Here is a 14,517-nt window from a genome sequence, read left to right as displayed (position 1 = left end):
TTAGGCCTAATTAGAGTGAAATAGCTTTGATAGACATGCAGCAAAAATTAAATACAGAAAAATCACAAATGGTCCATATTAGGAGCCTGGGCGCCTAATATGGACCAGTGAAGCGGCCTTCACGAATCACTGTAAAAAGCCCCCTATACTTGATACAACTTATAGTGTACAAGTCAGACTAATTAAAATATGCTTTAGATTTATCTGTTTCGGGTTGATGAGAGCATTATTTGAAGCACACCAGGAAACTAAAGAAGCTTATCAAAAACAGAGTGAAAATAAGTGAAATTATCAATTTCAACAAAAAAAGAGACTTTTTGTTATATTTTTTCTAAATCTCGAGGGCTAGTTATAGGTTATTTCCAGCAAGCTTCTTAATGAATGAATAAAAGTAGCCTTTAGCTTTTATTTTCTTCGATTTGTTGAAGGTGGTCCTTATTAGGGGACTCGCACATACTTTGAGATTTTGCTATTATTTTTTGTTTGGGTCAACACTGCGCTAACATGTAACACATGCGGTCTTAGCTGTCATATATAGCAATTTTTGTGTGATAAAAGCTTTGGCTGTGGACAGAAACGAGTCCGTTTTAGGCGGCAAATTTAGAGTGAACGCTGCCAAAAGTGAAAAAAAGAGAAAAGGCCTAACAGTTTTGAGATTTGTGTTTCTGCAACTGTTTTGACATGTGCAAGTTATCCAGAGAGGGTGAATACAGCGAATAAAACTTTTTTGAGCGCTCAGTCTAGCGCCGTTAGTTTGTCAGAACAGGAGGTGGTCCATATTAGGAGCCGGTCCATATTAGGAGCCGATCCATATTAGGAGCCCTTCCCCTATAAAGAAAAACAACAACCAAGAACAACTGATACACACAGATACAATCATATTCAAGCACATCTCGTCGGCATTATACTTGTCTCGTCTAAATATCGGACCCTATTGCTACGCTGAAAACACAATAGCTGTTAATGATGTATTTTGCGACGAGCTATCGAGCGAAACTTCGAAAACATCGCGGTTCAGCGTCCGACAATGTTCGCGTTGATCTGAGAACGCACAACATTATCATACTTTGTACCGAGTTTTAAGTCACAGAAGAAGAAACAAGTCGCGTAAGGCGAAAATACAACATTTAGTCAAGCTGTCGAACTCAGAGAATGAAACTGAACGCCGCAATGCAATTTTTCAGCAAGACCGTATACGTCCACCGCTCGTGGCAAAGACAAGAAGAGCGGGGTTAGTAGTTGCGCTGAGAAGGATAGCACGCTTTTCTGTACCTCTCTTCGTTTTTAACTTTCTGAGCGCAAGGTAGTGCAAGGCCGCGTGCGTGCGCGTGCGGTCGCGTAGTATTTAGTCAGATCGAATGATTTGAGTATCATACCGAATAAGAATAATGCTATTCGAAGTCTGTTGGAAACAGAGGCATGGAGAAAGAATCTAGAAGTAGAAGTTGAAAAAGACAGTTTGTCAGCAAGTGCAAATACTCATTCTCCGCAGGCTCGTTGAAGGTAGGTGGATCCATCTCAGTTTTCTTTCGTCCGGCTGCATCAGATTCCTCTCCGGTGTGACGTTTTCATCTTTCGCCGTGGTGATATTTCGATTCTCGGCCTCGTTGATCTATTTTTATTTTATTTTATTTACGAGGATTTATATCGCGCACGTACCTCACCACACAAGGCGACTCAAGGCGCATGTTACCTATTAATGGCGTGTGAGATGGAATTTTTTACACAATATATCACGCATTCACATCGGCCAGAAGATCGACTGCCTTTAGGCGCTGCATCCACCTTTCACGGCCTATTATTCCAGGTCACACGGGTATTTTGGTGGACATTTTTATCTACGCCTTATATACAATTTTGCCAGGAAAGACCCTTTTGTCAATCGTGGGATCTTTAACGTGCACACCCCAATGTAGTGTACACGAAGGGACCTCGGTTTTTCGTCTCATCCGAATATAAGTGTATAAACTATACACTGAACAAAAAACCACCCTTCGATAGTACTGATGTCGATGAGCGACCTTGTGTACCTTACATTCATGGGGCCAAATTTGTCCAACCAATTTTTGGCTCACGTAAGTGTAGCCTATGCGATCGTAACTTTGTCTGTCTGTGCGTGCGTGCGTGCGTGCGTCTGTGCGTGTGTATGTCTGTGGTAGAAACTCTAACATTTGAAGACGTCACATTACATTGACGTCACATTATGACGTAAGAGGGTTAGACGTCACGCGAAGGAAGTACTGACAGTCTCGGTCATTATTATTTTGGGCGCCGAGACTAGTTGGCAGTCGTGTCCTTGTAAGTAGGCTACATGCAGACAGACAGATCTAGATCTAGTGTCTCGCTTTCTTGCACAGTTTCACCTATGCTCTTTCTCTGTGTGTGTGTGTGTATGTGTGTGTGCAGGGCCGGACTAGGCGAAGAGGAGGGGGGGGGTTGCCAGTGGTGGGCCAGGGGGATGTCCCCCCTGGCGGCAGGGGCGGATCAGTTCATTTTATGACTGGGTTTTTTCAAAAGTATATTGTGAAGATATGGGTGTGAAGGCGCGAAGCGCCGAGCCGACGGCGCGAAGCGCCTAGCTTGCTAGGGGGGTCCGGGGGCATGCCCCCCCGGAAAATTTTGAAAAAAAGGATGCAAAATGGTGCAATCTGGTGCATTCTGAGGATGATCATTACCAGTTTCAGGCAGCAGATTTTGTCACTGATTAATACCCCAAAAATTGAAACTCAATGTAAAATAAAGAAATGCATACCTCATTCAATATTTTTATTTTTTGGCTGGGGGGGGGGTCCGGAAACCCTAGAACCCACCCCACCCCCCCTCGTTGTGGGGGTCAGGGGGCGAAGCCCCCTGAAGCTGACGGGTAGGTCATATTCTGAGATAGGAAAATGGTCGCTCCTTGCATGAAACGGCATAAAATAAACAATAATAAAAAAAATAAAAAAATAAGTAAGGTACATGTTTAGGCTAGGGGGGGGGTTGCGCAACCCCCATAACCCCCCCGGTAGTCCGGCCCTGGTGTGTGTGTGTGTGTGTGTGTGTGCGTGTGTGTGTGTGTTTGTGTGTGTGTGTGTTACGAAGTGAGTGAGTTTGTGTTATGTTACTGTTTGTTGATTTCTTACGGGAGCCTTGAAGGCTTCGCCTCTTGTTTTTATTTAACTTAGAAATTTGATTCATCCTAAAATGTTTCCCTTCTTACTCAAGGGACGTAACCACTCGGTACACGTTTTCGAATAAATCGATTTTGGGGGTGAAATCTATTACATTTCACCACCAATTTTCTTTACATGCAAGAAACTGACACGCTTTTCGTCCATAAATAATAATTTCACTTCTTAATTTTACCAGGAAACAACATTTCTTGAGTATATATATATATATATCAATAGGAGGCTTATATCGCGCATATTCCGTGGGTACAGTTCTAGTCGCTCTGCAATGATGCCCTGTGAGATGAAATTTTATACGGCCAGTAGATTGCAGCCATTTCGGCGCATATTTACCTTTCACGGCCTATTATTCCCAGTCACACGGGTATAGGTAGACAATTATTAACTGTGCCTAAGCAATTTTGCCAGGAAAGACCCTTTTGTCAATCGTGGGATCTTTAACGTGCACACCCCAATGTAGTGTACACGGGGGGTGTTCGGACACCGAAGAGAGTCTGCACACAAAGTTGACTCTGAGAAATATATTTCCGCCGAACGTGGGTTTGAGCGGCCAACTGAATACAAATCCAGCGCACTACCAACTGAGCTATATCCCCGCCCCTACTTATCGAGGGGGAAATATGTACACAGGCGAAAGATGAAATCGTGACACCGGGACGGTATTCCCAGCTGTGTCCGTATAAATGTTCAATATAAATGTTACAGAAAGTCATATATGGATGATATGCACGTAGGTATAGTAATTAGTATACATGTAAGAGAACCAGTGTGGCAGTAGGCTTTGTGTTCATTTTAAGTTACTTACATGTAATCATATATATTTCCCGCATAAAGTATATGGCCAAGTATATATATGTAGGGTCTGATTGCATGCTAAATTTTGCAATGCAACTTCTTTGACAATTGTCACACATACATTTTTATGGCATTCTCCCGAATAAGCCCCGTGGAAGTGACGCCACCTACTGAAAGAAATGTGAATATTTTGAGATTCATTCAGTGTACGTGGCCGTGAACCTCACAAGGTTTTAAATCAGGGCATTGCCATTTTACTTCTGCGTTCATGGGCTGAAACTCACACGGTTTTTAGTTTTACGTGTATGACCAATTTTACCCCGTCATTTACTTTAGGCAGCCATACGCCGCTTTCGATCAAAAGGGACTTACACAGGGTTTAGCCTGGGAGAAAAAGGCGATGGGACATTTGTCCCCCTCAACCAAATTCCGATGGGACATGGTCGAAGGCAAGAAGCGCCAAAGAGGCCTGTACGCGTTTTGACCAAAGATGCAAAATGGTGCAATATATGGTGCCATCAGAGAATTAGCCGCTATATGGTCACGATTCGTGTTATCTGTGTGTGTGTGTGTGTGTATGTGTGTAATCTGATGTAAAGTGTACATTTGATGGCGCAGTGGTATGTAATGTCAATGCGCCCTTTGACGCACGAAAGGGAATTATGATGGGACATTTTCAGATTTAATGCGCCAGTGGCGCAGGGCGCACTAGTAAATGAAACCCTGCTTACACAATGTGTTTTCAATTTTTCAGCTGTGGAAGGCTCAGAGTTCCTAAGATGGCAAGCACAGAGAGCAACATGGAAGAATCTGAAAATGGTATAGCAACTGCCGCGCTCACAGCCAATGAGTCCAGTGCTGTTGCTGCAGCTGCTGCTGATGGTGATAGTGGTGAAACTGCGGTGAAACGGGAAGTGACGGAGGCGAAAGTGGAGGTGTTGTCTCACGGCGAGATCATGCACGTCGTCAAGGATACACTTGCAGGACTCATCTCAGTGAGACTAATAATTGTTGATTTTTGGAAGGATTTGAGGAGCTAGTGTGAACATGGTTTTTTTTTTTTGCATTAGCAGACTTTTGTGTGTGTGTGTGTGTGTTGGGCAGGAAGTAGCAGAAAACATGTTTTTGTGGTTGTTTGAGGTGTTGATAAGGCCAAAAAAATAAATAGGTCTGTTTACGGTAACATAGGCCCAAAAAATAGGGTCGGTAGGTCGGGATTTTTTTTAATTTATATTTTTTTTTCTTCAAAAAAACCATATTTTTACGGGGTTTTTTTTTCTCCCAAATTCCAAAAAAAAAGTCTAGGGTCGCGCGAAAAAAATAGGGTCGGTTGGGTTACCGTAAACAGACTATTTTTTTTTTTTTGCCTAATATATTGATTTGAGGTATGCAGCTTTTTCTCTTGTCTCCTTTCAGAAAAAAGATAGCACCAGTGTGTGTGTATGCATGCGTATGGTGCGTGGATGCGTGTGTGTGTGTGTTATACATGTGTGTGTGTGTCAAATGCATTTCTGGTTATTATTTAGGTAGTGATGACTATCTTGATACATGCATCAAGAGTGTTATTCTGTTTCACCACAGAATGACCCACTGTTGAAAGACCTTCACCCCTATGTGACCTTGGAGGAGGTCAACTCCATGATCGCACTGGAGTATGGACAAGCTATGGTGGTCAACGTGGTGCGTGGTGACGGCGATGTCATGCGTAAGTTTAAAAACTATTTGTTACTGCCTATTGAAAAGATTATTTTGTATAGGCCTGCAAAAGTTGTGCTGGGGAAATTAATGTACAATCGGCTAGCTTGCAAAATGTTCCACTAGCCCTACCCCCAAGTACAATTTCTCAGAGAAATGGAAATGTTGCAAATATCTATGTCTTGCCCTTGGACTGAATATATATATATATATTTGCAAGATATTTCACGTTAGCAGAGGTTTCCTTTTTAATTCAGCAGAGTATTATCAAGGCAGCTAGATTTCACGGTAATGCAATGAATCTATTTTTGATATAAACATGGGGGGGGGGGGGGGGGGGGGGGAGAGAGAGGAAGTCATGCCTTGGAAAGGCTTTTTTGTTGTTGTTTTTTTTGCCGCAGACCCATTCTTTTTGCAGTGTATTCTTGACAAAATGTCTTGCGTTTTATCGCAGCCATTCAGTCGTGATTTACGTTGCTTTTTATCTGCTTCCAGCTGTGGTGGTGAAACAGGACGCGACTCTCCTTGACCTGAAGCATGGCGTCAAGCGACTCATGACGTTGCAGCTCTTGCGTAGCACTGAGGGTGCTCCTGCCATTAACTGGTACGTAATGTGCAATACAGTGGAACTCCAAAAATCTGAAAAAATAGGTCTTAAAAAGGAGTCTTAAAATGGAGGTAAATTTACCGATGTTATGAACAGAAAATGTGAAAAGTCAAGGTCTTAAAAAGGGAGAAGTCTTAAATTGGGGAGTCTTAATCAGGGGGTTCCACTATTACCAGATAAACCCCTGTGTGGTTCACCCTACTGCTGAGTGAATCTGAAAGGTCACTGTTCTTTTGGTACAATGGTACCTTCCATATGAGGCCCCTCCGATGGGAATTAAGACACCTGTCAATAATGGACACCTGCTGTCCCTTTATATATGTGAGCTAGATCAAATATACCTGTCAAGACAGGCCACCTGCAATGTAGGGACACTTTCAGTTGGTCCCGAGAGTGTCCTTTCATTACAGGTACCACTGTAAGTGACGTCACAGTGTTAATTCAGTTAAACAGGCCTTGGCGTGTGTGTGCGAGTGTGCGAGGGCTGTATTTTGTATATTGATTATTTGATACATGTATAAATGTGTCTCCAGGAATATGTTTTGTTTTAATCTTGTGTCGATACTATTTAGTTCTGCCTCGTTATTAGCCATTGAGTATAACTGTTTTATCATCATTGCTTTGTTGTTGTTCTTTGGCCATTTACGTTGAATGACTTGTTACACATCGACATTGATAGTTTTATTCTTCTTCTTCTTCGTCGTTCGCTAGATAGTTTTATTGAAAGAACCTTTTCTAATTCCTATTAACTCGATGTTCTTTAACTATATTTATACATAAATGCATATTGTAAAGCAGTATGCATTGTTAGAGGATCTTCTAGTAGCAGTGTTCAAATGTCGAAGCTGCTTTTCCCAGTTTTACCTAAGAGACCGACTGTATATGGTGTTATTGTATTTGTCAGACTTGATTGTATTAAGTCCCTACACATGTTGTAATGCGCTTAGAGCCAAATAATTTTGTTTTTTGTAAGGGATAGGCGCAATATAAATACACTTTATTATTTATTATTATTATTATTAAGAGATTCTTCCTTCTTTTGGAGGGATTTCTCCTTTTTGATTCCTCATTTTACTCTGTTTGATATGAAAAATTGGACAAGTTTTATTCCTTGTGAAGCAAGCAGAGGGTGCTTGTGTCATTTAAGTGTTTTATGGGAATAGGGCTTTGTGTGTTCACTATTTTCCCAGTTCTTTTAATTGGTAAAGTGATCAGTTCAATTCTACTCACTACACCGCCGATAAACAAAGGAGTAAAAGAAATTATGTTTTGTTTTAACACGTTGTACCCCACCTATGTGAACCAAGTTCTTTTTAGCTGAGACTAGCTGTGCTGCAGCAGGTCACTCAGAATTGTAGTAACGGTGTATCAACACGCTGGAATGCAGGCGTTAGATCAATGTTACAGGAAGCGACTGAAGCTAACAGTCTGAGCAGAATGTGGATATGTGCCAAATGAAAGCAGATGCAATGTAGTGACTATGTGTGTACGGACATATCCGTACCTGGTCATATAGAGCCATATGAGTGGGTATGAATATATATATCCGTACCTGGGAGACAATGAGTTAAACAATTTGTTCAGAAAAATTCAGATAACAATGCCGCATACAATCAAATGAATAAGTGGAGCACAACAAGCAAAGCTGTGGACTGGGTGGCCGAGTGGTAACGCACTTGCGCTCGGAAGCGAGAGGTTGCGAGTTCGACCCTGGGTCAGGGCGTTAGCAATTTTCTCCCCCCTTTCCTAACCTAGGTGGTGGGTTCAAGTGCTAGTCTTTCGGATGAGACAAAAAACCGAGGTCCCTTCGTGTACACTACATTGGGGTGTGCACGTTAAAGATCCCACGATTGACAAAAGGGTCTTTCCTGGCAAAATTGTATAGGCATAGATAAAAATGTCCACCAAAATACCCGTGTGACTTGGAATAATAGGCCGTGAAAAGTAGGATATGCGCCGAAATGGCTGCGATCTGCTGGCCGATGTGAATGCGTGATGTATTGTGTAAAAAAAATTCCATCTCACACGGCATAAATAAATCCCTGCGCCTTGAATATGTGCGCGATATAAATTGCATAAAAATAAAAAAATAAAAATAAAATAAAAATCCCTGCGCTTAGAACTGTACCCACGGAATACGCGCGATATAAGCCTCATATTGATATTGATTGATTGATTGAAAGCTTATACACGTGCTCTTAAAAGCCTTATGTTTTGTTTCAGGCGCTACATCTGGAAGCATTACTGGCTCTTCTTTAATGGAGAAAAACTGAGCGACGACAACAAGCTACTGAAAGAGTGAGTACAACTACAGTTCTCTCTTTCTCTCGCTCCCTCTCGTCTCTCTCATTATTTTGTTATTGGTTTGTATACAGTAGAACATCCCATTTAAGGCCTCCAAAACTCCAAGAAAATCCGGTCTTGAAAAGGAGGGAGTCCTTAAATGGGGGTACGTTTACAGAGGTTATGAACAAACAGGGTCTCAAAAGGGTGGGTGTCTCAAATCGGGGGGTATTTTAAGGGTGGAGGGGGGGGGTTCCACTGAATTATGAATTAAGAATTTGTTTGTTTGCTCGCCCAGCCGACCACGAGGGGCCATATCAGGGCGGTGCTGCTTTGACATATAACGTGCGCCACACACAAGACAGAAGTCGCAGCACAGGCTTCATGTCTCACCCAGTCACATTATTCTGACACCGGACCAACCAGTCCTAGCACTAACCCCATAATGCCAGATGCCAGGCAGAGCAGCCACTAGATTGCCAATTTTAAAGTCTTAGGTATGACCCGGCCGGGGTTCGAACCCACGACCTCCCGATTACGGGGTGGACACCTTAACACTAGGCCAACCGTGCCGGTGAATTAAGAATATTGACCACCAGTTCACAAGAGTTTCTAAGAGTAAGACCACAATTATAAGTTTAACTTGTTGTGCTCCTTTGTTGTAAATAGATTCCACGGCTTTCTAAAACATATGTGAAATAACCAGGTGTTTAAACAAACTCGTATGATTTTTGATGGGAGATGTTTTCATTTTCGTACTGTAGCAAGAATCTGAAAATTGAAATTCTTGCTCATATATTTTGACATTCATGTGTCTGGTGGATATAAAATGCTGTGGAACTTACATTCTGATAAAAACAATCAGTATATGTACTACAAGCCAATGCTGTAAGACAGGTTGTGAATGTGATGTACACTGACAAAAACTGGCTCCTAGAATGCCTAAAATTTGACGTGCAACAGATCCATAATAGGAGTTGTTCATATTCTGTGCAGGTGTGGAATACGAAACCGTGATGAAGTCACATTCATGAAACGCCTGAGAGAAAGATGATATACACCAGGGAGACCTTAATTAACAACCAAAAAAACGTCACCACAGACATTACGAATCCGGATTTCCAGCATATACCGGAAGAATCCCAGCCATGCATGGCTGGATGAAAGGGGTGGACCAGTTGTGTTGGCTGGCCACAACTTTCAAGGGTTTGATTGTCCACGACTGTAGCAAGCTCAGTGGTTTTTGAACAAGCATTTCTGAACGATTGTTCAGAAAGGGTAGACACATTACTCCTCTTCAAAGCACTGTACCCTGACCAGGAAAGCTACAGCCAAGTACATCTGGTGAACCATATCCTGGGGGTCAAGTACGATGCGCACAACGCTCTGGCTGATGAGAAAAGTCTGCAACAGCTGTTCTGCCGCTCTAACGCTGACGATGACAACACCCCTGTGCTGAAATTCAGCTTTACGACACTTTCGATCAATTGGCATTCCAGGAAGAAGCAACTAAAATGCGGACACACTCAAAAGTTTAGTGCATGAAAAGGTTCTGTCATCACAAATGGCCCTAAAAATGGGAAAGTCTGGACTGTGTCTTTGGCATCTTAGTGTCTCATTCAAACAAACGATGTGGACCTGAGGGGCTGAAACAATTGCTAACTGAAAGAACCAGGGGTGTACCATGTGTGACAACGTGCAAGAAGGTCTTGGATGGTATCCGCCACTTCCAATTGTAACTACAGCAGTCCCTGTAAATGTACGGCCCCCGGCGTGAGCAGACACCGGACATGTTCTGGCAGATTTGCTACACACAGTGTTTTCTAGTGATGCTTGTATTTTCAGTCCGAACTGTTGGGCATACCTGCAATGTGCGGAAAGACGATAGTCAAATTTGAGTCAGCAGTGGAGTACGGCACTTGGGTTTTCCGTCTTTCCTTTATTGCATTTAGAAGTAATTGCACTGATATGCACTCTTTTCTTGTCTGTCCGACATAAACAACAAAAACTACAGTGAGCCCCGAGTCTGATAAGTTATATTTAACAACACTTCTCTTTAGCACTGACTGTACACACATGTATATTATTTATTTATGAATGAAGTGAATTCTTCTTTTCATAATGGCAGTTGATGCGTAGTGTTGTGGTTTGTTGGCGTGCGCCGTGCGGCCCAACACATACGTCTTCAGCACTCGAGGTTTCTGTCAGGGTTACCTCACCCTTAGCTCATGGCCCAAGGACCTGCCCTGTGAGCACAAGGTTGGTCCATATTAGTCTGGCCTCTACCTTTCCACCTGTCCAGCTTGGGAAGCCCTTCCAGGAGTTTACACTCCCGCTGGCATAGCTCTTAGGGTCACCGAGACACGCAAACCACCACACCACGTTAAGGAATGGACCATGTGGTGGAAGTGAATTGCCTAATCTTTGCTTTTTTGTTTCTTTAAATAAACAGATGAAGCGGTGCTTTAGTGGTGTGTGTTTGGTTGTGCGTGTGTTAGTGTGTGTGTGTGTGCGTGCGTGTGTCCATGCATGTGTGTGTGTCCATGCATGTGTGTGTGTGTGCGCTCGCAAGCAAAATTTCCAAGGGAAGTACCAGCTGTCTTCAGGTTCCTGGTTTGCATTTAGGAACCTATGCTAAACCAGATGGCACCAGCTTATTAGTTAGCTTAGGCAAGGAAGGATTTGGGACGCCAACGAATAGTCATATTGCAGAAGGAAATGTACAGCTGGTGAATGTAGCGCATTTTGGCTTGATTTTATAAACGGAGAAGCTCAAAGATAATAACTCATTCCGGACCCGAAATCAGACCGCATTGGTTGTTAAAGCGCAGAATTTATTGTTTTTTTTATGTTAATAACCGGAAGTCGCTATCGTTCATGGGGCAGGCAACTCCCGTGAACACTGCACCAGGGTGAAGCTCTTTTTGTTGTCATTAGTTACATGCCCGATTGAACAACTTGATCACCGAAAGCAGACGCAAGAGAGCAAACTCCCTCCTGCACTTCAGTGATAAGAACACGTAACTAAAAACCTAACCGGTCGCAATAATGAATCTTTTATCACAGATGCCGTAAGCCGCCTGCTTCACGTCGTACGAACGGACATGCAACTAACAATAAAAAATAAGGGGCTTGACACTCTGGTGCAATGGCGTCATCTGGTTGCAAACAACAGAAAACACTAAATTCTGCTAAATTACGACCATTGCGGTCTGATTTCGGGTCCAGAATTAGTTATTATTATTCTCTTTAAGCCTTTCCATCTATAAAAATCGAGCCAAAATGCTCTACGTTCACAAGCTGTAAATTTCCTTCTGTATTATGACTATTTAATAACGTCCCAAATCCTTCGTTGCCTAAGCTAACTTGAAGCCATCTAGTTAGTGTAGGTGACCCAAATGCCTGGTTTGGAACGCGTACCTCCCTTTCTTTTTGATACAAGAGAACCCCCCATTACAGTCTCCAGATTTAAGACTTTCTCTTTCTTTAAATCTTGTTTCTTCAGATTTTCTGCTCATCACACCAGTAAATCACTAAATGTATCTCCATTTTAAGTCTCCTTTCTAAGACCTACTCAACTAGTGTGCAGGTCTTACAGAGGAAGGTTCCACTGTTTATATTTAAACTCAAGTGGCAATTATCCCCCTTGACACAAGTGACATTCACTCCAATACACTATGCAAAACATGCATTGGGTGTTCGTGTGTGTGTGTGTGTGTGTGCAGGTTTGTTTATGTGTTGCACCATCTTAAACGAAATGAGTCAGATCGTTGTCAGTTTAGAGATCAAATAACCAAAGGAAATTATTTAGCGCTCTATATGCAATACGACATATGTAATGGAGTAAACAAGAGTTATACCGAAACTTTCTCCTGGCACCCGAGAGAAAAACAAGCATTGAAATGAACAAGCGACTTTCATATAGGATGTTTATTCCAATGCTTGTTATTCTCAGGTGCCAGAAGAAAGCTAGATTCCGTATAACTCTCACTTACTCCATTACACGTGGTGTGCACATCGAGCGCTTACTTCCCTTTGGTTATTTGATATGTGTTGAACCATTATTTGTTTATAGACATTGGAAGTCGAGGAAGAAAAAAGTTAAACGTGATGTGATATTGGCTGAATTGTTCTATATATTATTTCCAGGGATTTCATGGACAGCAGATGTATGTTAGGTGCAACTGTTCTTGTCATGGGCAGTTTTGACATCATCCAAGATCGGATTACGTTGTCTGTGACTAATTTTGTGTGTCTTGTTTTCTTGGGGCAACTGTGAGTGCATGTATGTTTCCGAGTGTGCGAGCAGAAAGACTGATATGCTAAAACACACACACACACAGGTACACACATGCATTATGCACTCACAGGTAAACAGATACAGAATAAAAACAACAACCGAGTCCTTGTGCTCGACATCTTAACAATTTATTTGATGCCAGAAATCACAGAAATCATTAACATATGTACAATTATCAAAAACTAATTACAAATGTACAATCCCTCAATACAAAGACGAACTTGACTACAATTACACAGAACTGTGCGTGTATAGTATGCTTGGTCGATGTATGTATTGTAAAGCGCTAAGAGTAGACATTTTTCTAGAATAGCGCTATAAAAGTTTGCATTATTATTATTATTAACTAACTTAACACACAGAGTAACACTATCAACAAAGTCAAATATTTAGAATCAAATACATTTACACAGAACTAACCTAAACTACACTCATGCTAACACTGCATGTGTTGGTCAAATGTTCGGAATTAAATACAATTACACAGTACTAATCTAAACTAAATTTAATACAAAAGCTAATCAAATGTTTACACTATCAAGAAAGTCAAATATTTAAACTCAGATACAATAACACAGAACTAACCAAAACTTCACAACACACAAAAGCTAATATAAAAAAAATTACACTATCAAGAAAGTCAAATGTCTAAAAATCAAATTCAATTACACGGAACTAACTCAAACTACATGGAACACACAAGCTAACACTGCATGGTGTTGATTAAATGTTTGGAATCAAATACAATAACACAGAACTTACCAAAACTTCTGTTAGAGAAGTCAAGCTCCAGAGAAAACAACCGTTGTCCTCAATGGCTACGGGAGTGGTATCAGTGAGAACTATGTACCGGCCAAGCCCCTAAGCGGTGGCTTGAAAGAAAAGTGAGGCGAACACCTGTGAAAACCGGCAGTGTAACCCTCTAGGGAGCGAAGTACTGCTAATGTTGTGTTTGAGTAAACGACAGTACAATAGAGATTGCCTGCCGGGCCCGTGTTCTAAACCTGATTGCCTGTTAGTTCTGTGTTACCAGCCCGCAATCAGGGAAGACACGTCTGGGTATCGGTAACCTGATCCGGCTCTCAGACCATGCTCCTAACAAATCCCGTCCCGAGGGAGGGGTGAGTGAGCGTCTTACGACTGAGTTTTAATTTCCGATGAGGCATTACGTGGAGCTAGTTCTGAAACCTTGGGAAAAAAATCTTCAAGAGAAGAGAACTGACTTTGGAAAAGAAGTGGACTCCGTCAAGTTAGAGGAGGCCGCCGCTGTATAGCCAAGCGGTTCCATTAACTGGAACTTCAAGTGCTGGTAACCTGAAGTTCGATATCCCCGAAGGTAAAAGGACGGTAAGCTAAATCTTCTTCTGCCTAAGTAGTGCAGAAGTGACTCATCCTAAAATGTCGTTAGAAACCATGCAGATGGATCTGAGTAGCCTATGTATGATCCGAGGCTGCATCCCTGAAACTGGAGTTTCGTGATTCAGCCTTCGTTGGCTTAATCAGGGACAGCCTTCGTTGGCTTAATCAGGGACCTACATTAGATATGTCAGGAAAGAGTACTATTTGCGAAGTAGGCGCAAAGCCAAATTGTGCAAAATCCAGGGGCCCCCGCTGGGAAGACTACAACTAAGAGTGTAGTTTGTTAACCCCCGGTAGAAAAGGACCCT

The 14,517-nt window shown here is 42.1% G+C and overlaps 1 protein-coding gene across 1 annotated transcript; it reads left to right on the top strand.

The window, feature by feature from the left end:
- The first annotated feature begins 1,383 nt into the window (after positions 1-1,383).
- LOC138980252 (U11/U12 small nuclear ribonucleoprotein 25 kDa protein-like) lies at positions 1,384-11,005 on the top strand. Its single transcript, XM_070353100.1, has 6 exons — positions 1,384-1,503; positions 4,720-4,960; positions 5,547-5,670; positions 6,156-6,264; positions 8,491-8,565; positions 9,547-11,005. Exons 2-6 carry the CDS (start codon positions 4,745-4,747, stop codon positions 9,602-9,604), a joined length of 582 nt encoding a protein of 193 aa, XP_070209201.1. The 5' UTR covers positions 1,384-1,503; positions 4,720-4,744; the 3' UTR covers positions 9,605-11,005.
- Positions 11,006-14,517: the final 3,512 nt, after the last annotated feature.

This window comes from Littorina saxatilis, linkage group LG11, assembly GCF_037325665.1.
Source record: "Littorina saxatilis isolate snail1 linkage group LG11, US_GU_Lsax_2.0, whole genome shotgun sequence".
NCBI lineage: Eukaryota > Metazoa > Mollusca > Gastropoda > Littorinimorpha > Littorinidae > Littorina > Littorina saxatilis.
The sequence above is the reverse complement of the archived record's forward strand: the minus strand, read 5'-3'. Positions and strand labels throughout refer to the sequence as shown.

Coding starts and splice junctions, on each gene's coding strand:
- LOC138980252 (XM_070353100.1), top strand. CDS start 4,745: ATGGCAAGCACAGAGAGCAACATGGAAGAATCTGAAAATGGTATAGCA. Junction 5,671..6,155: donor TGGTGACGGCGATGTCATGC/GTAAGTTTAAAA, acceptor ATCTGCTTCCAG/CTGTGGTGGTGAAACAGGAC. Junction 6,265..8,490: donor GGTGCTCCTGCCATTAACTG/GTACGTAATGTG, acceptor GTTTTGTTTCAG/GCGCTACATCTGGAAGCATT.